At 40.9% G+C, this 24,031-nt stretch overlaps 1 protein-coding gene across 3 annotated transcripts in view; it reads left to right on the plus strand.

The window, feature by feature from the left end:
* Window positions 1–7,176: 7,176 nt before the first annotated feature.
* Window positions 7,177–24,031, plus strand: part of LPGAT1 (lysophosphatidylglycerol acyltransferase 1) — a 73,746-nt gene continuing 56,891 nt past the window's right edge. For 2 of the 3 annotated variants that reach the window (XM_042925851.1, XM_042925853.1), the window contains exons 1-2: window positions 7,177–7,228; window positions 8,123–8,387. In XM_042925851.1, the coding sequence (XP_042781785.1) occupies window positions 8,150–8,387 (238 nt within the window). In that variant the 5' untranslated portion in view covers window positions 7,177–7,228; window positions 8,123–8,149. Of the gene's footprint in view, window positions 7,229–7,905; window positions 7,992–8,122; window positions 8,388–24,031 lie in introns of those variants that run through there. The other variant, XM_042925852.1, reaches the window with a different exon arrangement.

Genomic DNA, 24,031 nt, shown 5'->3' on the forward strand with positions numbered 1-24,031 from the left:
TATAAGGCACTAAGCTAGACACCAGGAAAATAATAAGAAAGATGATGTAGAACTCCTAACCTGAGCAGAGATCCTGAAATATAACATATCCAGGCTTGTTAGAAGGTAGTAAGCACTGAGGCAGAAGCATACATATGGAGGAAGAGGCAATGAATTCTGAAGTGGTGGGAGACTATTTGATATCTTAGCTGGACCACAAGGGATGAATATAATCAAATGGATGCAGAGAAGGGAAGAGCGTGAACAAAAAAATGCATGAACTTGTATGTGCAAAGTTGCACTGTGCATCCTTTCAAGAGGGTGAGAACCTTAGCATGGCTAGAATAATAGAGTACGGTGGGCGGGGGACACAAAACAGGGGAGGGCTCAGAAGGGAGTGATAAGAGGTGAGACTGGAAAAGAGTAGCATCTCTGAAACTTCCTCTCCCTCTCTCAGTGGAGAAGAGATTTTCCACCAATCTCTCTCAGAGAGGCAATATAGTGTGTGGTCAGAAGCATGGGCTCTGGAGCCTGAGAACCCATCAAGAGAACTGGAAATCAAGTCTCAGCCCTGCCACCTGCCAGGCAGACCGTCTGTTCTCTCCATCCATAAAATATGTCTAACAATACGGTCCTTATAAGGTCTTTGTGAAGACTGAATGAATTAATTCAGGTATGCCATTGAGAACGGGGCCTGGAATGTAGAAAGTGATCGATACATCAGCTATTATTACCATTCTAACATAATCAGCAATAACATCATTATTTTGGCTCTTATGTTAGGAAAATACAATTTTATAAATTATTTATTTAAGAGAGAGAGAGAGAGAGAGAGAGAAAGCATGTGAGCAGAGGAGGGGCAGAGGGAGAGAGAGAATCGTGAGCAGACTCCACATCCAGTGCTGAGCAGGAGGCGGGGCTGAGCCGAAATCAAGAGTCAGACACTTAACTGACTGAGCCACCCAGGCGCCCCAGGAAAATACGATTTTAAATCTGAATCTGTCTTATTCATAGATGTACTATATGACTTCCTAGGTTTTGTCAGGATAAGAACTTGCTGAAATCGCCTTCTCCAAAATATCTTACAAGAATACTCATCTACTACAGTACCTGAGAATCTACCACTGCACATGAATTAAGGCTCAGGGGATTTTAGGAGGGCCTTTATAAAGTGTTCAGACTTTAGGAAGAGGGAACATGTAGCCACGAGCAGCTCAGCAGGGATTAGTTTACCACATTAGGTAGGAACGACAGGGCTGAAACAAGGAAATGCAATGTTGGACAGGTAAGAAAGAAAGTTCCAGCTTGGAGGGTTGTCCGGTGTGTGTGTATGGGGGTTCTTAGGCAGGGTCTTCAGTGCCTTCTGGAAACTAGGGACCATTTTAGTATTAACAGGGGAAAAGGGAAGGAAGTTGAAAAGGAGAGGGGTGCAGACAAGAAGAGAGAATTGTTTACTTCACAATATTGTTTAGGGCCAACCTTGTTAATAAAAAGTTGCTGAAATGACTTACATCAAACTGTAGTCAAGTCTTGATGATTTGACCCAACTTGTCTAAAAAATATTAAGGCTATAATCCCTAATACATTTTATATAAAATGATTACTGACACTAATATAAAAGAAAAAATATATTTTATATGTATATTAATATATATATATTAATATAATATATATATATTTCCCTTTTGATTTGAAGTTAAAGCCGACAGCTGTCAGAATTTGATTCTCTTGGGGTGCTAATGCCTGGTTTACAACTCTGGTGATGGGGAGGAACCATGCGAAGTCATCCTACACTTATAACACTGCCGACGGGGCTTCCCCTTAGACAGGAAATAGTCACAGGGGCTCCAGTGCAGAGAGCAGCCCGGGGAAGGTGAAATGTTTTTGTAATTGCTACTAGGAAAAGAGAGAGCCCGGGGGGATTCTTCTGCCCAAGGGAGTCCCTTCCTGGTTATAACCTAGTTTGTTAGGTGTATGTGGACCAGATGGGTGGAATCAACCTTCTGAGATGTTGTGGTTAGATTGTTTTAAAGTGTCTGGAGACTCCTGGAAATGTAAGAAGTCATATTTCTCCTCCAACGGACCATCTTCTTGTGGTCCAAATGTGGGCTTTTGAAACCGAAACTATAAGGCCTGTGGCTATAGCCACATATAGGGTGGCGTCTGTTCTCCCCTATCCCCTATTGGAGGATATATGAAGGCTCTCAAATTCTTGACTTAATGTTTGTGTTTTGATAAACATAGCTCTAAGGTAGCAGGGAGCTATTGAGGAAGGTCCTTGCTTTCTACAGATCTCTCTAGAAAAACTGGCTTTCTCAAACTTCTTGTTACAGTCATTCAAAGCATTTATACATCTGGCTGCCTGTGCTGTTTTGGAAATAAGCTACCAAAAAAAAAAAAAAAAAAAACCCCAAAAAACATCTCAGGAGGGTACCTAAGTGGGTTGAAAGGCGACAGGGGAAAGAAAAGGTTTACGTAGGTAGGTATTTTATATCTAGAATGAACTCTGAAGTACAATAAATAAAGCATCATCTGATATTGTTCCCTGAAGTCAGCTCAAATGCAGATTCCTAACCATTGTAGGTACTGAATTGGCTTGAAACTGAATGTGCTGCGATTAGAAAAATAAGCCCTTTTATTCACCCTGGACAACAAAAGACCAGGGTATATCTACACTTGGAATATGGTGTATTGCTTTGTTTGCTTAACTTCAAGAAAAGTCTAATGAGGCAGGAGCCAGTCAAGAGGAGAACAGCTAAAATAATCAGAATTAGGGCTTCTACATCCCTTCCATAAGGAGCTACTTAAACAGCAAAATTCTGCAGTGTAAACAGTAGAAGGATGATGTTATGACTGAACTCACACAGCTATGACTGAACTGTGTCCCCTAAAGCTCATATATCGAAGCCCTAGCCCTCAGGACCTCAGAATGTGACTGCATTTGGAGAGAGGGCCTTTAAAGAGGTAATTAAGTTAAAATGGGAGTCATTAGGGTGGGCCCTAATCCAATGTGACTGGTGTCCTTATAAGAAGAGATTGAGATACACAGAAAGAGACCGACATCAGACACATGTGCACACACAGCAACAACCATGTTAAGACATAGGAAGTAGGCAGCTATCTACAAACCAGAGAGAAGGGACTCAGGAGAAAGCAACCCTGTTGGGAAGGAACTTCCTTAGAGACTTCAGAGAGAGTGTGGCCCTGCCAATACCTTGATCTTAACCTCCTAGCCTCCGGAATTGTGAGAAAATAGATTTCTGTTGTCTAAGCTCCGCAGTCTGTGGTACGTTGTTATAGCAGCCAAAGCTGACTCATACAGATCAGAACAGATACGATCAAATAATGTAGAATTATGAAGGGTCTAGAAAAGAATGTAATTATCTCAGGATACCTCTAGGTCAGGTTTTCTTAAAGTAAGGTCTGCATATTACCCACATCAGAATTACCTATGATACTTTTCAAAATGCAGGCTCCAGGCCCCTCTGGAAGTACTAACGTGTTCTGGGGTGAGGTCCAAGAATCTATCCTTTGAATAGACATCCCAAGGTATTTTGCATACTAAAGTTTGAGACCCACTATTCAAGGTCCTGCTCAACCTCTGGACCTTTTCTGGGCCTGGCTGGCTAGTACTAATTACATAGTAGCAAGTGCTGGTGTATCTGTGCTCTGGCAGATTCTCAGTGATCCAGGAACCAAGTATAAATCCCATTGTACATATTAAGTGTCAGCCAGTGTTTACCAGCATATGAGGAATCCTGAATGGGATAGATCAAATAGAATCCATGCCTCACCTATCTTATTCACTTAAGAATATAATGATATATAAAAAAGAACTGGGGCGCCTGGGTGGCGCAGTCGGTTAAGCGTCCGACTTCAGCCAGGTCACGATCTCGCGGTCCGTGAGTTCGAGCCCCACGTCAGGCTCTGGGCTGATGGCTCAGAGCCTGGAGCCTGTTTCCGATTCTGTGTCTCCCTCTCTCTCTGCCCCTCCCCCGTTCATGCTCTGTCTCTCTCTGTCCCAAAAATAAATAAAAAATGTTGAAAAAAAAAAAAATTAAAAAAGAACTTATACAACCCAACACCAAGAAAACCAACAGTCCAATTAAAAAATGGGCAGAGCACATGAGTAGATATTTTTCCAAAGAAGCCATACGAATAACCAACAGACACATGATAGGATGCTCAACATCACTAATCAACAGAGAAATGCAAATCAAAACAGTAAGATATCACCTCATACCTGTCAGAATAGCTAAACTAAAAAACATAGGAAATAACGAGCGCGGGCAAGGCTGTGGAGAAAAAGGAGCCCTCATGCATTGTTGGTAGGAATGCAAGCTGGTGCAGCCACTGTGGAAAACAGTATGGAAGTTTCTAGAAAAACTAAAAATAGAACTACCATATATGATCCAGCAATTCCACTACTGGGTATAAAGAAAACAAAGACACTAATTCAAAAAGATCTATGCACCCCCACGTTTATTGCAGCATTGTTTACAAGAGCCATGATATGGAAGCAAGCAACCATATGTCCATCCATAGATGAATGGATGAAGAAGATATATATTATAGTGGAATATTACTCAGCCATAAAAAAGTGAACTCTTGCCATTTGCGAAAACATGAATGATCTAGAGGATATAATGCTAAGTAAAATAAATCAGAGAAAGACAAATACCATATGATTTCACTCATATGTGGAATTTAAGGAACAAAACAGAGGAATAAACAAACAAACAAACAAACAAAACCCAGATTCTTAACTACAGAGAAGAAACTGGTGGTTGCTGAGGGGAGGTGGGTGGAGAGATGGGGGAAATAGGTGAAGGGGATTAAGAATACCCTTACTGGGGGCGCCTGGGTGGCTCAGTCAGTTAAGCGTCCGACTTCGGCTCAGGTCATGATCTCGCGGTCTGTGGGTTCAAACCCCGCGTCGGGCTCTGTGCTGACAGCTCAGAGCCTGGAGCCTGTTTCAGATCCTGCGTCTCCCTCTTTCTCTGACCCTCCCCTGTTCATGCTCTGTCTCTCTCTGTCTCAAAAATAAATAAATGTTAAAAAAGAAATTAAAAAAAAAAAAAGAATACCCTTACTGGGATGAGTAATGTATAGAATTGTTGAATCATTATATTGTGCACCTGTAACTAATATAACACTGTATGTTAACTATACTTGAATAAAAAAGAATATAATGGTATCTTTTGAACAACAATAATCTACAGTACGAATATTTTTTCTCTCACGAGATTTATTTAAAGATGTTACTATGTTGGTACCTATATTCTCAGAGAAAATACAAAGGAATAGAAAGGGCATATCTAACTTTTCTTTGCTACACATTAGTTGAAATTATACGGAAAGTTCTCTGATAGGGTCTACCCCTTTTTATGCCCCACACAACTGTATATATTAGTGAAAGAGATAAATAACATCTATAAATAAAAACAAATTAATAATAGGTGGAAAGGAATTCTAATCAATTCTTTCAGCCAGGCTCTGTGCTTTCATGCATGGGAATAGAGGGAATAGAATGGAGGGAATGGGAATAGAAGGCATTCTTTCATATGGCATAAAAGTGAATTTTCTTTCTTTCATTTGTGGACCAAGGAGGGAATTAGAAATAGTTGAGAGTCCCAAGCAAACACAGTAACAAATATCATCAAAATAGAATAGGTGGCATTCTGATTTAAACGTGGCAGTTCACTTAGGGACATGTAAAAACTGCTCCCCACCCATTAACAAATTTGATTAAGGGATATCATCCCTTTTTTTTTTTAAGCTGAAATTTAGGTAGGCCATTTGAGAATGTTCAAGTGGGCAGGTCATTGGGTCATTTTGTCTATTCTCCTTATGGCCGTCCAGAATTTGAAACAGAATGCAGCTCCAGTGTCCCAGGAGTGACCTGGTCTGCCCAGGGGTACCTATGGCCACTATTTTTTGAGCACTTATTCAGTGGCAGGCTCTGCCTAAGTGCTTTTCCCTCCTTGACTAACTAAATTTCAGTGTCTCTGGGTAGACCACTCACTCATTCCCACTGGATTCCTATTTTTTTTTTCTTTAGGGGGATGGGGGTGGGGACGTGGATGGGCGATTGGAACTGTCATTACTGTTCTGGGTGTTCTCTAGAAACAGGAATTCTGACCCTTAAGATGAATTGATTTTAAACTCTAGACCTTTATACTCTGGGGAGGTTCAGAAGAGAAGCCGTGAGAGCAACTGGGTTTTATTAGGAAAGGAAAGAGGGCATCCAGCCTCCCAGGAGACAGCTTCCCAGTTTGGGCAGTAATGGGTTGGTCCGACGCGGGAGAGCGCTAACAATGAGAACCGGCCGTGTGGTCTGAAAGGCGGCTCTCGATCGGACCGCGGCACTCCTCGTGTGGTGTAAGGACAGCTGCTCCTTACCAGACCGTTCTCAGCTGCCCTCCTCCTGGGAACGGGGCTCGGCGAGGTCCCGCCGGCCTAGGGACCAGGCAGCCCCAAGGGCCGGGACCCGAGGACCAGCGGGATCGGGGACGCGGGCGGCGGCTGCCGAGCCTTCATTAGAGGGCGCTCTGGGGGCGGCTCCGCCGAAGTCTCGGCTCCCGCCGCTTCCTCCCCGCCGCCCCTCCCCGCCACCCCGGCGAACGCGGCCGGGCCCCGGGGAGCGAGTCTCAGCGCCGCGGGGACCGGGCGCGGGCCGCGCCGCAGCCGGAGCGGGGCCGGGCCCCGCCGCCGCCTCCTTCCGCCGGCCCCGCCGCCGGCCATGCATTCTTCCGGCTCCTCTGGCTCCCGCAGCCCGGGCCGGGGCCCGGCCCGCCCGAGGTAACCTCCGGCTCGGCGGGCGCAGGCCCGGGGCTGCGGCGGCTCCGGGCCCGGAACGGCGCGGAGGGGGCGGGGAAGGGGTGTCGTCGTCGTGCGGTCCGGGGAGGAGGCGGCGGCGGCGGCATGAGGGACGAGGGCGCGGTAGGCCCCGAGGAGGAGGCGGGGGCGCGGGGCATCCGCCCGCCTCCCCGGACCCGCCCCGGTGACAGGTCCGGCCCCTGAGTCCCCGCCGTCCCTCTGTCCGCAGGCAGCCGCGAGGGTTATAGGGTGCCCGCGCGCCCGCTCGCGCCGCGCCTCAGCCGCCGCCGCGTCCATGACCGCGACCCCTCGGCCGGGGACACCCGCCGCCGCCGCCGCCGCCGCCGCCGCGCAGCACCGCGCCCCGGGCCGCCGGCCCCCGGCCCCGCTCGCCCCCGCGCTCCACCGCCCGCCGTCCGCGCCAGCCGAGGTGAGCCCGGCGCGCGAGCCGCCCTCGCCGCCGCGACCCCAACCCCAGCCGCGGAAACCGCTGCGGGCGCCCCCCGCACCCCCCACCCCCACCCCCTCCCGAGCGCTGCCGTCGCCTCTTCCTCCGCGCTTCTAACATCATCCCAGGCTTGCCTGCCCTCCGGTCCGGGACTTCATTCTCATCTGTGCCCCCCGTGCCTTCACCTCCTTCTGGCTTTTGCTCCCCTCCCCCTACTCCCGTCCTTCCTCCTTTCGCTGTCTTAGCCCCCACTTTCTTCCTCTCACCTCCCTGCCCTCTTTTCTAGGCCCTTCTCCTTTTTTTTCACCCTGAGTCAAAGGTTAAACAAAAACCCCTTTGCCGCAAATGAACATTGTTAGCGTAACTCGTTTTGCTAAGGCGAGAGACCGTTCTAAGGCACGATCGATGTGCAGGAATGGTAGTGGTTCGGGTACCCAGGTTCTCCTAGCTGGGAAAGGGGATCGGGTCCCTGCAACAGCCTCCTTTCACTCGTGTCGTCAGTTTGGAAATACTGAGGGGGGTCTGAAGCAAGTGGGTCTGTTTTTCTTCCCCAAAGTCCAGACAGCAGACTGCAGTGAGGCGCGGTGCGGGGACGGCCACTGATTAGTTAGTGGGGATAGTATTATCGTTTGCTAAATATATTATGACATACCCTGTGCCTCCGTGAACAGCTCCCTTGACCTTGTGCGGCTCCTCCTCCCTCGCTCTCTGTCCCCCTCTGGAATTTCCCGGAGAGATCACCGAGGTACTACACCGCGAAAGCTTAGACCCTCGATTTTTCTCGTGTTTTTGTGCTGGAGGCGATTTCTGTGTTAGTGACTATTTGGATGTGTATGATCCATTTTCCTTTTTAAATGAATTTTTCTTTCACCTCAGAAAGACAGGACGGACGCCCATGTGAGAATGGCTGTGACTTTGGAAGAAGCTCCGTGGCTGGGCTGGATCTTGGTGAAAGCCCTGTTGAGGTTTGCCTTCATGGTCGCCAACAACCTGGTTGCTCTTTTATCCTACCTCTGCTATGTAATTGTACTTCAGCCCCTTCGACTGCTGGACAGTAAGCGGTTCTGGTATATTGAAGGATTCATGTATAAATGGCTTTTAGGAATGGTGGCTTCTTGGGGATGGTATGCTGGATATACAGGTAAGAGTGTGAGCACTTTTGTTTAACGCGTATGAAACAATTTATAATGTTATGCCTAAGTCAGGAGCCATGATTAAATATATATTACATTTGGGGTTGAAGACGCCTTGATGCTTTGGCTATTAAAAAAATACATAGAAAACAATTCTATTGAGTTTTTTTTTTTTTTTCTTCAGAATCCCAATTTAGGAACGATGATATTTTCAGATGTATAATTTCATAGTTACATCCTGACAAATTCCTTGAATAGTATGTTTTTAATGTGATTGACATTGATTCAAACCGGTCTGCCAAGGCTCACCTAGAGGAATAGGAGTGGGTTATATAGGACTTGAGGGCTTATAAAATGAGATCACATATTTAGCCCATAAACACATTAGGAATTTAGAAAAAGGACTGGGCCATATTTGTGCTAAGATAGTTTAATAAGTTTTTTCATTTAATGTAGTATTGTGTTAACATTTTGAGTCAAGCAAAACATGGCTTTCTTTCTGTGATGTATGTTTCTTTTGTTTACTAGAATCTATATTTTAATCTCATGCATGTGTATTAGAATATTAAATATAAGAATTAAGTTTTATCTATGCCAAACTAATTTATGTTCTGAGTGTCTTTAAGTAGATTTATATTTCTGCCTTTAAATTGCATTTTGGGGAGCCAGATTAATGCTGTTCTGAAGTGGACTTTTAAAGAACTAAATGAGAAGTAGTGTTTATTTTTATTTTCTCTTTATAAGCCTTATGTGCTTTGAGAACTTGGGCCTCTGATGTGAAAATTCTTTGTTTATTATGTTCATTTGACTTTTTCCCCCTAAGAATTACGAAGATGAAAAAAAAAAAGCATTGAGGTTTCTAGCACTTGTCTTAGACATTGAGGCTGTTATCATAGGATTTTATAATTGATAGTTTCCTTAGAGATCATGCTGCAGATGCTGCGGTCAGTGGAGTCTGTAGTTCACAGCTTGGAAAAGTGAGGAGGGTATGAGGGTACTCTCGGGGTCACACAGCATGGCAGTTCCCCGTTTTAAATTCTCTGTCTCCTTCTTTCCTGCCCAGGCTGCATCTGTAGATTTTATCCATATACATAAAAAAAGGACTGACAACACATAGCTTTTATGGAGTCCAACAGACTCTTGCTAGGTCAGAGTGCTCTCAGTTGCCCCAGATGAAGTCTTTTTTCCTTTTGGCAATGCTATTTATTATTCTGCAAGACCCAAAGCTCCTGGGATAGTGTGTGCATTGCTTCCCTGTCACGGGTCTTGCTGAGATCCCGTGCCCTTTGGGTACAGTAGGTGAGCTTCTAGTCCTCTTTTAGGACCTTGTGGTAGCAGTAGTAGTGGTAGAGGGGGAAAAAATGAAGTTCTCAACTATGGTGCTGAATTCTTATCTGAAGTACTGCTGTCTTAGAATTGCTTTGTTCTGTGTAGTTTTAAGCTTCCACAAATAATGATATGTGGTACTCGTGACTGTGCTCTTTGTATTGTATACTTGCTGGCCAGTTTTAAGTCAACTCATAGATTAGAGTTCTAGAAGTTCATTCTACTTAAACACAATGAAATTAGTGAAATGTTTGTGCCCGTGTGTGTGGTTTGTTTGTGTATAAGGGTTAGCATGATGAGAAGCTGAAAAAAAAATTGGCATTGACCTTGAGATTGTAGTGAGTGCAGTGATGCTGCTTGAAGTTAAAGTGAGTTAACCTTTGGCCACAGCATGGCTGCAAGGCATTTCTGAGGATATTTTCTTGTGGTGTCTTTCCCTTGCTGACTGTGGAACTGCGCAGTTTCTTTTGCCACCTGCTTGGAAAGTGGTCCTGGCATGATCTGCATATTTTAGTCTCTCTGAAGCATCTGTTCTCTTCAGGCTACTGCATTCTAACCATTTAAATATAGAATATTTTAGTGTTTATATTTTAAATGGTTTTCCAATAGGTAGAATGCTTTGAGAGGGTTTGATCATAAGGAAACACAATCAAGAGGTCAAACAAATGTAGAAATGACTTTTGTGGAAAGCCACAGCTGGGTCTAAAGCTACATAAGCAGGGGATTGGTGAGCAGATGTACCCATGAAAGAGGTTACATTAGCCTTTGTCTGGATTATGTATTCCATTTCTTCCCTTTGTATCAAGAGGAAGGTGGGATTCAGTTTTTTCCTTTCCCTGTGCTTAAGTTTCACAGACAGAAAATTGAACGCTGCCAAAGGGATTCTGCTCGGCAGATCTAAAATGTTCATATTTCAGAATAGAAATCGCCAAACTTTGTTGAAAAACACTTCTGAGGACAACTTAAATATTAAGTAATGAAATGTTAATTGGGAAGTTGGAGATTGAATATTTGTGTATAATATCATTTTTTCAAATTGTGACATTGAGTCTAAGACAAGTGAGTTCTCTGCTGCTTTTGTTGATTATCTAACCTATGCTACCCCAAAGGTAGGTACTTGGGCGAATGCAGCTATTTAAATTTAAATTAATTAAAATGAAAAAAAAAACTTAAAATACACTTTCCCAGTCACATCAATCACCTTTCAAGTGCTCTATATTAGGTGGGTGGTGGCTACTGTATTGGAGAGCACAGACACAGAACACTACCATCCCCAGAGAAAGTTCCATTGGATAGATCTGATAAATAGTAAGTATGGCTTTTTCCTTTTTCTTAGGAAAAATGCATTTTGTCTTTATAAAAAGAATATTTTTCTGAAGATAGTTCTAAACAGATTTCTTTGGGGATGATAGGAGGATTTGTTAAAGTCTTATAAAATTGTGTTTTAATTTTTTTTTAATTTATTTTATTTTTTTGAGAGAGAACCTCAAGCAGGCTCAACACCCAGAGTGGAGCCCGATGTGGGGCTTGGGGCTTGATCTCATGATGCTGAGACCATGACCTGAGCCGAAACCAAGATTCAGAGGCTCAATTGACTGAGCCACCCAAGTGCCCTAAAATTGTCTTTTAATTTGAGGCAAATGTCACAAAAATTACTGCTTTAAACTCAGACTTGCTTCTTGGATGGTGAATGGCAAGGCCAGTCAAAGAACTTGAATGAACATTCTTATACTTAGTTTGTGTTTTTAGAGCTGGAGTACTGCCTGTGGACCCAGAACATGGAGAAAGAGATTCTCTGGTCTTTCTGCCTGTTTGTGACTTTCCAGGGGAACACATTTCTTTTTTTTTTTTTTTTAAGTTTATTTATTTATTTTTGAGAGAGATAGAGAATGGAGGAGGGACAGAGAGAGATGGAGAGAGAGAATCCCAAGCAGGCTCCGCGCTGTCAGTGGGAAGCCTGATGTAGGGCTCGAACTCATGAACTGTGAGATCATGACCTGAGCAGAAATCAAGAGTCAGGTGCTCAACTGACAGCCTTCTAGGCACCCCCAGGAGAACACATTTGTTGAAAGAACTCTGAGGACATTGGAGTTTGTTCATCCCTAGCTTGCTACTAGGTAGTGATGTAGTTGTTACCACATTTCCTTTCATGGGAAATGCTGTACAAACATCTCATGTTGAGGAAAAGTTGTATACTGTCTTTGACCTAATATTTTGAGAGCAAACAAGAAGAGATACTAGCTTAACTAATGATCTTCTGTATATTTTATTCAGATCTGGGATAAATCACTTCCCTCCTCCCAATTTAAGTGAAGCATGGCAAATTTCAGAGAGATTTTTTTTTTTACATAAAATGTGTTTAAAATAGTTCAATTTTTGTTCACTTTATTTATTTTAAATGTTTATTTATTTATTTTTGAGAGAGAGAGAGAGTGGGGGAGGGACAGAGAAAGAGAGAGAGAAAGAATCCCAAGCAGGCTCCACACTGTCAGTGCAGAGCCCAAAGGGCTCGATCTCATGAACTATGAGATCATGAACTGAGCCAAGGTCAAGAGCCCACCTGAGCCACACAGGCACTCCCCATTCACTTATTTTAATAAATTTATTGTTCCCCATCCAAACACCTTCAAAGTCTCTTATACAAAATCATTTTAAAAATATTCATTGTAAGTGGAAGCTCCAGAATTTCTAAAATTTTTTTTTTTTTTTTTTTTTTTTTTAATTTTTTTTTTTTTTTTTTTTTCAACGTTTTTTTTTATTTTTATTTTTGGGACAGAGAGAGACAGAGCATGAACGGGGGAGGGGCAGAGAGAGAGAGGGAGACACAGAATCGGAAACAGGCTCCAGGCTCCGAGCCGTCAGCCCAGAGCCTGACGCGGGGCTCGAACTCACGGACCGCGAGATCGTGACCTGGCTGAAGTCGGACGCTTAACCGACTGCGCCACCCAGGCGCCCCTAAAATTTTTTTTTTAACGTTTATTTATTTTTGAGACAGGGAGAGACAGAGCATGAACGGGGGAGGGGCAGAGAGAGGGAGACACAGAATCTGAAACAGGCTCCAGGCTCTGAGCTGTCAGCACAGAGCCCGACGCAGGGCTCGAACTCACAGACCACGAGATCATGACCTGAGCCAAAGTCGGCCACTTAACCGACTGAGCCACCCAGGTGCCCCCAGAATTTCTATATAGAATAATTGTCTTTGGGCCATAGTCTGGCGGAAGGGAGCTGGGGTGTCAGGAGGCTTGCCACCAGTTTGTTTCTGCCCAGAAAACACTCTTTCCCTCAGATTGGGTATTTGTGGCTTTAGGGAAAGCGGATGGAGATTAGGTTTAGCTTCCCCCCATTCCCCAAGTGACAGCTGGCATGACTCCATTAGTCCTTGTGGGTTATTTGATTATTTGATAGTGTTTTACCTTTTTTGCTGGGATACACATTCATTGTGTGAGAAAAACTATTAGGAATTCTATCTGACATCAAAACTCTAGAGATTAAAAATATATCTCCTAGAGCAGTATTTTTCCACCTTTGAGTCATAAGCCAATTTAGTGTGTCAGGCTGAACATTGAAAAACAGTGAAATAGAATAGAATGAAGATAAAAAGATCAGAAACGTGTATCTACTGGGGAGTGCTACAGGATGTATTTTTTACTATAAGCCCACTCAACATTTGAAAGGCAGTGTTCTAGTGGAAAGAGCCCTGCAGTTTAGAGTTGGGAGTCACATGGCTTAATCTGGCTTTAACTTTAACATCTCTGCTCACTGGTGGGGGTGAGATCCTTACCTGCTCAGTGCCCACAGCGCTGTGAACTCTTTACAGGTAGAGCTATGGTCTTTATAACCCTAGAGTAAAGTTTCTTGCCAGAAGCTCACAGAGTTCCCCTTAAGTATTTCTTGAATGATTCCTTTTTTCTTGCACCTCCTTCCCCTAACTTCCTGAAACCTCTGATAGCAAACACATTGCAGTCCACAAAATGTAAACCCTGAGCTGGATCATGTTTTTCACACATGTACATAAATGCATCTATATATCCATCTCTTACACTGTCACATTTGTTAATTTAACACACCTTTACTGAGCTTCTATTATATGTGGGAACAGGTGCCCTGGAGATGCTGAGATGCAAAAGACATAGTTGCTGACTTTAAGGAGTTCACAGAAGCCTTGGTGGGGAAGACAGTGCACCAACAAAGAAAACATCCTGGTATAATGCTCTAGTGGAGATTTACCATGGGATTAAAGAGGAAGGGCTCCTGATCTCATGCAGGTGGTAGGTGGTAGCAGAGAGGGAATAGGGAACTTAGGGACGGAGCTGCTTTAAATGCCTTTTTTTTTCCCACTAGGGAAGTACTTGTCTGTGGGGTTAACTGGATAATCGGTAATTATATCAGATTTAAAAGACTTGCATAATGTGTCAGTTTGAAATTTGTATCTTTGTGATGATCATATTAGCTAGCTAGCATTTATTGACACATTAAACCAAGCGGTGTCCTGAGCGTCTCGGCCATTTAATGCCTACAACAGTCTTACCAGGTCGGTACTTAGCAGGATGGTGTAATGATAATACCTTCCTTTTGTTATTGTTGTGGAAATTCAAACACAGAGGGTCACAGTTATTTCCCTTTAAGCACTAACTGAGTTGATGTCACTACGAGTAGAGTCATTATTGATCTTTATATAATATTCCTAGAGTCTTTTAATCTTTACTACCTGTATGTCCTTTTGTTTCTGAGGCTTGAAATCTTTTTACTAAACTACAGCTTTTAACACCCGAAAGCAATGTCATTGCTATGGATTTCTGCAGGAGGTTAAAAAAAACCTGTTGCTTCAATAGAAATATTTGTAGTATACTATAAATTTAATGAAATGGCACTTCCTTAAGTCTCTACCCTTACAGAGAACGACAGTTCAATTAGGATTTCTGTTTTTGAGTGCTTGACAATAGATTGTCAACAGAGTGAAGGGTTAGTGCATGATGTTAGGTCCATAACATCATGGGCAGAAATCCAGGCAAGGAATTTTCAGTACAATGTTTTGATTTTTATATGAAAAAGTAGTATTAAATGCTTTGAACTCAGCAGTCTGGCAGTACTTTAAGTTTGGAATCTAGTCTTATTTCAAAGATCATATACAATTGAGTAATTTATTTAGATAGTTCTCTTTAAAAGTATACTCATTCATGCACACATACCCAGGAACACACGAAGCAGTATTGCAGTTTGTAATGGTTAAGACCACAGATTCTTGAGTCAAAAAGAGCTGGATAAAACAATTCCTGCTTTCTTTTTGTTTGTTTGGCTGGTATTTCTTTGCCCATTCTTTGTTTTCAAACTTTTAAAATTACTTTGATTTCAAAGTAGTCTAGTAATCAACATGGAGTTAGGTTTTCACTTTATGAGTAAATTTGTAAATCTCTTTGTTTTAATATGAGTTGAATCTATTTATATTTATTTGTATGTCAGATATGCTTTGTTTGGGCTCTGGCATTTTATTTTATGTTTTCTGTTGGTTTTTCTTTTTTTTTATTTGAGAGAGAGAGAGAGAGAGAGAGAGAGCGCGCGCGCGTGTGTGTGTGTGTGTGAGAGAGAGAGAGAGAGAGAGAGGAGCAGAGGAAGAGTCTTAAGCAGGCTCAATCCCATGGCCCTGGGGTCATGACCTGAGCTGAAATCAAGAGTTGGATCCTCAACTGACTGAGCCACCCAGGCGCCCCATTTCCTGTTTTATATCAATTTTAGGTCTTTCGCTGTTTGTTGCTCTTTTGTTGTTGTGGTATTTAGGAAGGTTTGTATTTTTCTCTTGTTAGTTGCTTTATATGATGTTCTTAGTTCTCTGTTGATAGTAACTCTTAGTTCTCTTCTAGGAACAAAGGCAAAATTCTGTTTAAATCTTCTCCCTTCCCCTTTCTCTTCTCCATCACCCAATCTTAGTCAATACTCAGTAGCATTTATTCACAATAGTATTTGCATTTATAATATTATGTATGCCTCTAGTACTTGATTTTTGAGCTTTAAGACTATCTGTTGACTCCAGCTATTATGTTAAGGTAATCAGTAAGCTTATTATACTTCCTGCTCCCAATTTTTGTTATTTGCATTTATACATTGTCAAGGCCTATAATATTTATGTTAAATTTATCACCCTTATCTCCCTCTGTTTTAGTCTTAATTCTTCAGTTTTATACATATATAATGCTAACCCAAGGACTTTTGCAGAAATTTTTCCCAGTCATTCTTTGGTTGGCTGAAGTTCTTTCACTACTGGTTTCTCAATAAGGATCATGAGAACAATGTGGGAATTATTCTTGCAACATGTTTAGAACTTCATTTTTTTGTTGCTTTATACTTGAAGGACAGCTTGGCAGGTAATAAAATCCTTGGCTCACCTTTTCCTAGAGTAATATAGTGTTATACAAATGTCTTCTGGCATTCACTGTTGCTGTAGCCAGCTTGTTTTTTTCCATTATTAATGATTTTATCTTTGTTGCCTATCTGCTCAAAGGATTCTTTCTGTCTAATATTTAGTAATTGTACTAAGATATGCTGGTATAGTATATGCTGGCTCATCTGTGCCCTTTTAATATGTGGCTTTAAGTCTCTTTTATTTAGGGAAGTTTTCTTTAATTATATCTTTAAATATTTATTTAGTTTGCTTGTTTTGATTTTCTTTTTTGGCGACCTAATTTTATATTTGTTGGCTCTCCCTTTTTAATCTGTCATTTTCTCATTAATTGTTTTAAACACTTTTTAATATGTGTAAGTTTTTTAAAAATTTTTTTAATGTCTATTTTTTGAGAGAGAGAGAGACAGAGTGTGAACAGGGGAGGTGCAGAGAGAGAGGGAGACACAGAGTCCGAAGCAGGGCTCCGAAGCAGAGTCCGAAGCTGAGCTGTCAGCACAGAGCCCGACACAGGGCTCGAACTCACAGACCTTGAGATCATGACCTGAGCCAAAGTTGGATGGTTAAGCGACTGAGCCACCCAGGCGCCCCTCATATGTGTGTTTCTATCTTTAATGTCTCTTACCATGTCTTCTGCACTGTCTCTCTTTGTTCTCATTTCAGTTTCTTCTTCATTTCTGTGACGGTTTTATGTATTCTTCTGTTTCTTTCTTGAGTTCTATCAGTTCATGCTTTCACTATTCCTGTTGCCTAGACATTTCTTCCTTGAGTTCTTATATTTATGCTTTGTGATTTTCTTCATAGTGGTAGTGACTTCACTGATTTTCTTAAATTCATACAAGAATATTTAGTTATAATTTTTATCTTATATAGTGTAATATTTTTCTAGTGAGCATTCTTTGACATTTGGTACATTGTGCTGCTCATTTCTACCATTTTTCTTATGGTATCTCTAAGTGAATGCTGTGACAGTTACCTTTTTATTCCTTGTACCTTAATGCGTTGGATTCTTCACAGTCAGCTATTTGCAGGAGGTACGGGTAGGAGGGCCAAGGTAGATTCCAGATTTCTGCCTCAGAGAAAGTCTTTTTTACATATGGCACCTGGGTGTGCTTCTCTATGTTGCCACAGGTCCTCTGCTTTTCTCCAAACCAGACTGAATTTAGGTGGCTTTTTGCCACCAATTCTGGACTTCCCACTCCTTCCTTTGCGGCTGTGAATGGAGGGACACAGCCTGAGTGTGCCAATGTAAACCCTTCTCTTTAGGGAAGTGCGTTTTTGCTGTTGTTTTTGGAGATCTGCCACAATCCTCATCACATGCCATATTCTGTCTCTGTCTCTGTCTCTGCTTTTCACTCCCATCACAGATTCTGTCTGATGTCAGTCTTGTTTGATCTCATTCCTGATCTCATGATTTTTGGAGTTTTTATATTTCTGTTTTTCTCCTAGGTTTGCTAAAAGAGAAGTTTTGTAAAGTTTTTTTTTCTCTTTTTCCTTGTTGCTATGTGTATTTTTCAGACTCTTGTCTATAACTCCCCATGTTCGTATCAGAAAATACAACACAAGATTTTTATTCAACTATGTGTAATTCAGATAGCTCTGTCACCATTCTGTTGTACTACTGGTTGATTATTAGAAACTGGAGACAAGTTTTACCACTTAATTTTTTTTTTTAACTTTTATTTCTTTTAGTTATCTCTACACCCAAAGTGGGGCTCGAACTTATGACCCTGAGATCAAGAGTCGCATGCCCCTCTGACCGAGCTAGCTAGGTGCTCCCCTAATTAATTTTCTTTAAGGACTGTCTAAAATCAAGAAATAGCTTCCCTAATTTTTCCCCTCCTAGTGGTTCCCAAACTGTTTTGATTCTTGGACTACTTGTCAGTATAGGTAAGACATCCACTCTATTTCTACTTGGCTGCAGTAAAAAAAAGTCACCAAAATGAATGGAAGGAGTGAATTATCTTTGGTAAGAATTCAGTAAGGAATATGAATGAAATGTAATATTAATACTAGTCTTTAGGGTCTGGTCTGTGGATCACCTGGAAAACTTTAAGGATGGACAAACTTTTGTATTCATGCTCCTCAAACCTCAGTAAGTATATTTAGAATATATTACATGCATTATATATATTGAGCATATGTGTAATATATATTAGTTATGTAAAGTATATTATATACTAAATCTGTTATAGTGTATTTGTAGTTTGTTATAAACTAGTTTCAAGAGTTTCTTTTCAGAGTTTACAAACTCATGGCCATATTCTATAGCTGATGTTCTTTATTGGCCCTTTGCACTATTTCAACTTTTTTTAAATTAGTTCTCAACATTTTGAAATTAGGGAGATTTCACAGAACATAAAAAATAAAACCAAGACTTCCTTGGGAAATCGGAATTCCAGCTGTGCTGGGTCCTCATTCCTGTCTGGCAGCAGTTTGCTGGAGCTAAGTGATGGCCACCTCCTTTAGATGGGGCCTGGGATCTCTAGAGCACCCGAGATATCCCACTCCGTCCTTGTCTTCCTCTGGGCCTGCTTTGCTCATTTACATTACCTGCCTACATCCCAGAGGCATAGATGATGTTCATTTAAAACAAAACAAAATGGAACCTCAAATAACAATTACTAGTCTCTTTCTGGTAGGCATTTGATAGTTTTGCATGTATATGCCTTACAAGTGCCTATAAACTCATGAGTTCTATCATTGAAAACTGAAAGTTTGTTAGAGACCTCGGCTGTGGATTTCATGTAGCAGAGGCATGTGATGGGAACTAAAAAATGAAGTGCCATTAGTAAGAACTGTGGCCACAAGGTTTTTCAATTCATGTACTATATTTCTAAGCTAGTGAAGTGTTTCCTACTATTTGTACACTCATTAATTAATAGAACCTTCATTTCGTCTTCTGAATATAATCGTATAAAATCTAGATTATTAAAATTCCTTCCCTTTGCTTTTCATATTTTGAAATATGAAGAACAAGGCAAGCCCAGTTGATTTCTGTATCTCTAAATTATAGTAAGATAGTTAAAAACTAGTATTGTAAAAAGCATGCATACATTTTAGTTATGAGGTTATACTTTTTCTTAGGGTTTAATAGATCTGATAAAGTTTGCTAGCATAACACCTTTTGTAAACTTTTTTTCTACTCATTAAACTTTAAGAAACCATTGTGAATCATGTACATAAGACATGTTTTGCATATGCTGTTAATTCGAAGCTTGCATTATTTGGCACTTTAAGGGAAAAACATCTGTAAAGTTAAATACATCAAGATGTTTCTGAATCATCAGAGGACTAAACTATGATCAGTATGGATTTAGTGTTAAGAATATATAATATATATATTTAAGTTGAAGTATAATTCACATAGCATAAAATTCACTGTATTAAACTGTACAATTCAGTGCTTTTTAGTATAGTCACAAGATTGTACAACCATCAGCACTGACTAATTCCAGAACATTTCATCACCCCCAAAAGAAACCCAAGCCAATTAGCAGTCACTCCCCATTTCCTGTTCCCTTCAAGCCCTGGCAACCATTAATCTGTGTTCTATCTTTATGGATTTGACTATTCTGGATGTTTCATATAAATGGAATTGTATAATATGTGGTCTTTTGTGCCTGGCTTCTTTCACTTAGCATAATGTTTTCAAGGTTCATCCATATTGTAACATGTCAGTACTTCATTCCTTTGTATGGCTGAATAATACTCCATTGTATGGATAGACTACATTTGTTTATACATTCATCAGTTGGTGCATATTTGGGTTGTTTCCACATTTTAGCTATTGTGGATAATGCGATGAACATTCATGTACAAGTTTTTGTGTGAACATATGTTTTCAATTCTTTTGGACCTAGAAGTCAAATTGCTGTGTCATATGATAATTCTATGTTTAACTTTTTGAGGAACTGCCAAATTGTTTTCCATAGCAGCTGTCCCCTTGTACATTTCCACCAGCAATGTAGAAGAGTTCCAATTTCTTCACATTTTCACTAATATTTATCATTTTCTGGGCTTTTGTTGTCCTTTTAATTTGGCCATCCTAGTGTATGTGATTATAATTTAGATTTCCATTTCTCCGATGACTAATGATGTTGAGCATTTTTTCATTTGTTCATTAGCCATTTGTGTATCTTTGGAGAAATGTCTATTCAAATCCCTTGCCCATTTTTATGTTGGGTTATTTATCTCTTACTGTCTTTTTATTGAAACTTATTGTTAAGTTTCTTTCTATATTCTGTATACTACACCATCTGTTTCTTCATTGGTTGATTATACTTTTGGTGTCGTATCTAAGAAACCATTGCCCAATTCAAGGTCATGAAGATTTACACTTAGGCTACCTTTTGAGTTTAGCTTTTATATTTAGGTCTTTGATCTATTTTGAGTTAATTTTCCTATATGATGTAAGATAAGGGTCCAAACTTCATTTTTTGTTTGTGGATATCCGGTTGTCCTAGTGTTTGTTGACAACACTGTTCCTTTCACATTGAACGATCTTGGCACCCTTGTTGAAAATCAACTGGAATTGATTGGAATCAGTATGAATTAGTATTCAGATTTGGGTTATTAAGTGACCCCTTCCTACCTCTTTATTGAGGAGATGCTTCCTAGTTATGTGTTTTACTAGTAGTTGTCTTAGAAATATGGTTATAGGGAATAACTATTTCCAGTTTGCTCTCTCAAGAAAACAGAACTTCAGTTGTATCTTGTGTGATTGATCAATCAAATATTTATTGACTGCCTGCTGCCAGTTGTAAAGTTATTAATTTGTAAGATACTGTGCTAGAGAGTATGATCTAGATTAATTCCAACCAAAAGGATTTTGGACATAGTTTTTATTTTTTATAGATGCCTTTGGGAATACTTGAGTTTGCTATGAACTGTGTGTCCAAAATGTACCAGGTGCAAAGTTTTCTGAAAAACAGAGATCAGTATGCGCACTTTCCCTTAAGGTGATGGTTCCATTTTTTAAAGTTAAGTTAGTTCCTTGCAGAGAAGAAAATTAACTAGAAGCTAAATTTATTTTGTAGAATAAAGTATGGATTACATAGATAAAGAACAACGGTGTCATTTTCAATAAGAATTGCAGGCTGTTTTTTATGAGTGGAATAAAATTGCTTTTTGTATATGAGAGACTGAGTTGGGCAGTCATTTTATTTTTATTTTACTTTTTTTAATTGAAGTATACTTAATATACAGTGTTGTATTAGTTTCAGGTGTACAATACAATGATTCAACAAATTCTATACATTACTCAATACTCATCATGATAAGTATACTCTTGGTCCACTTTATCTATTTTACCCATCCCCCCAGGGCAGTGATTTTAAAACTGAATCATTTAAAGAAATTTTAAGCCTCAGATACTTTTATACAGATGTATTTTTAACAAATAATAGATATTGCTAAGTAAGTGTGATGTTAGAGATAGCATGATATATTAGAAAAAGTCCTTGACTTTTGAGTTAGTAGGAATTTAGTTCCTGCCACCACCACTTGCTAGTTGTGTAATTTCAAGCTACTTACTTATCTGAGCCTTAGTTTTACCACCTGTAAAAATGGAGATTATATTTATCTCATATGAAGCTTAAGTGTAACGTGAATAGCATGGTATTTGTTATTCTATAAATAATAACAGTAATAATAATATTATTATTATATTAATGTCTAGGAAAACAGCTGTGTTAATCTCTGGGGAAAAGCATGTCTAAATGAATAAAAGCTAACATGGGATAGTTTGAGAAATACATTTGACAACACTCAAGTGTAGTTAATAGTATAGCTCAATAAAGTTCTCTAATCAAGAAATAAAAATAATTTATCATTAGTAATTTAAGCCATAGTCCAACTGAAATATTAACTAGTGTTGATGTTTATAAGTTATGAAATCTTCAAAGCAATTTATGTTTAACAGTGTTCTGACTGCCTCCTCTGCAGGCACTGTGCTGGTGGTGGGGGAACGGTGGCAAATAAAACAGCACTGCCCCTGTTCTTCTGCAGTTGACTTTTTCTGTGGGAGACAACAGGAGTCACATGGTAACCATGTGATCACAACTGTGAAAAGGGCTGCAGAGAACAAGTGGAGGGGCTGTGGGAGTAAGGAGGGCCAGGTTGGCTGCAGCATGGAGTGAATGAGGCAGAGAGGAGCAGGGTTGGGGGATGAAGGGAAGCTGAGGAAGCCAAGTCCATTGAGGTCGTGTAGCGCGTGTTGTGGATTTTGAAATTTATCCTAAGAGGAAGCTATTCAAGGATTTTAAGTAAGGGAATGACGGAATCAGACTCACATTTGTAATTCTGTACTCTGCCTGCTTTGTGGAAATGGATTAGAGAAAGTGAGGGTGTGCAGGGGATGCCCTTGGGAAGATTCTCACTTTATCCGGGTGAGGTGACAGTAGCCTGGTCTAGGTGATGGCAGTAGAGATGGAAAGAAGTGAACCAATTGGAGAGTTTTATAGGAGGAAGATGGTCAGGAGTTTCTGAGCGATAGGACATAGAGGATGTAGTAGAAGGGCAGGTGACAGGGATGACAGGGTTTCCAGTGTGAGCTGCTGGGTAGATGCGGAATCTCAGAAGAGGCAACGTTGAGAGGAAAGATAAAAATTTGGCATGGGGTAGGATGAGAAGCACCTTAGTGGAGCTCTGCAATGTAAATGGATATACAGTCCAAAACACACAGGAGAAACCTGAGCTAGAAGGAAGAATTGGGAAATTAGCAATAGTATTTAAAGCCAGAGGCTGAAGGAGGTCACCTAGAGAGATTGTAAGTACCTGTAAGTACTGAGTGATGAGAGGCCCAGAACCAGACTGAGGAAATGCTGACATTTTGGAGGTTGGGGAGAGCGGGATGCTTGAGCCTCAAAAGGAAAGGCTAGAGAAGCCAAAGGTGTGCCTGCCCTAGGAATGTGGTGGCAGAAGTCAGCAGCGTTTCAAGGGAAGGGCTGGGTGAATGCTGCTGACAGTCTGTTTTGTAAGATCAGAGCTGATTTATTCTTTTACTGCATTTGGCAGGAGCAGCTTCTTCGAGGTGGTAGGAGTGGAAACTAGATTGTAGTGCATTGGAGGTGATGACGAATGGGAGGAGGTCTAATGGAAACATGAACGTGTGACTTACCAAAAGTCTGGCTGTCAAAGAATAGAGGGCAATAGTTGCATAGTTGCAGGAGAGAAATTGGGTCAAGAGAAGGCTTTTCAATTTTTTTTTTATTTTTTAAGATGGAAAAGTCTAGATTTTGAACCACTTAGAGTAGTTCATGATGAAACCATGGTCATTTACTTACACAACTCAGATGTTTAGGAAACTATTCTTAGAGGAGATTGAATGAGGGCATACTTATCAGGGTTCAATACAATTCATGGAAAGCACTTAACCGTTGGCTCTGGTGGCAGAGACAGATGGTGATGGGGCGTCTCCATAATTTGGTCCGTTCTGAGCTCTTATTACTCAGGCTGCTGTCCCTCAACCCTTCTTCATTCTCTCATTGGTGTTCTCTTCCTCTCCCCTGTTAAATAACAAAGTTCAAGTAAATTTGAAGATCTAATTGGCCTTATTAAATAATTTGTGAGTCAGCAGCAGCCCATCTGGCAGGTAGGGAGGTGTTCCCAGGATTTGTACAAAAATGGGACGATTTTGTAGTTGGGGGGGAGGGGTGGGGCAAGAAAGTTCCTAGCAAGCTGTCTTTTTTTTTTTTTTTTTTTTTTTTTTAAGGCAAGGTGTCTTATGCACATTACCTCATCTTTCCTTAGGGGATAGAGAGAACCCAGAGTGCGTGACAGGCTCATTGGTGCAGACTGAAAAATTCCTGGCTGACCAGGTTAAGACTACATTTCTGGGGGAGGTTGGAACTGCAGTTAGATTACATATTAGGCACCAGTTTGAGAACTAGGTCTAAGTGACAATCATTTTGGGTCTGTGGTTGTATGTGT

This window comes from Panthera leo, chromosome F3, assembly GCF_018350215.1.
Source record: "Panthera leo isolate Ple1 chromosome F3, P.leo_Ple1_pat1.1, whole genome shotgun sequence".
Classification (NCBI taxonomy): Eukaryota; Metazoa; Chordata; class Mammalia; order Carnivora; family Felidae; genus Panthera; species Panthera leo.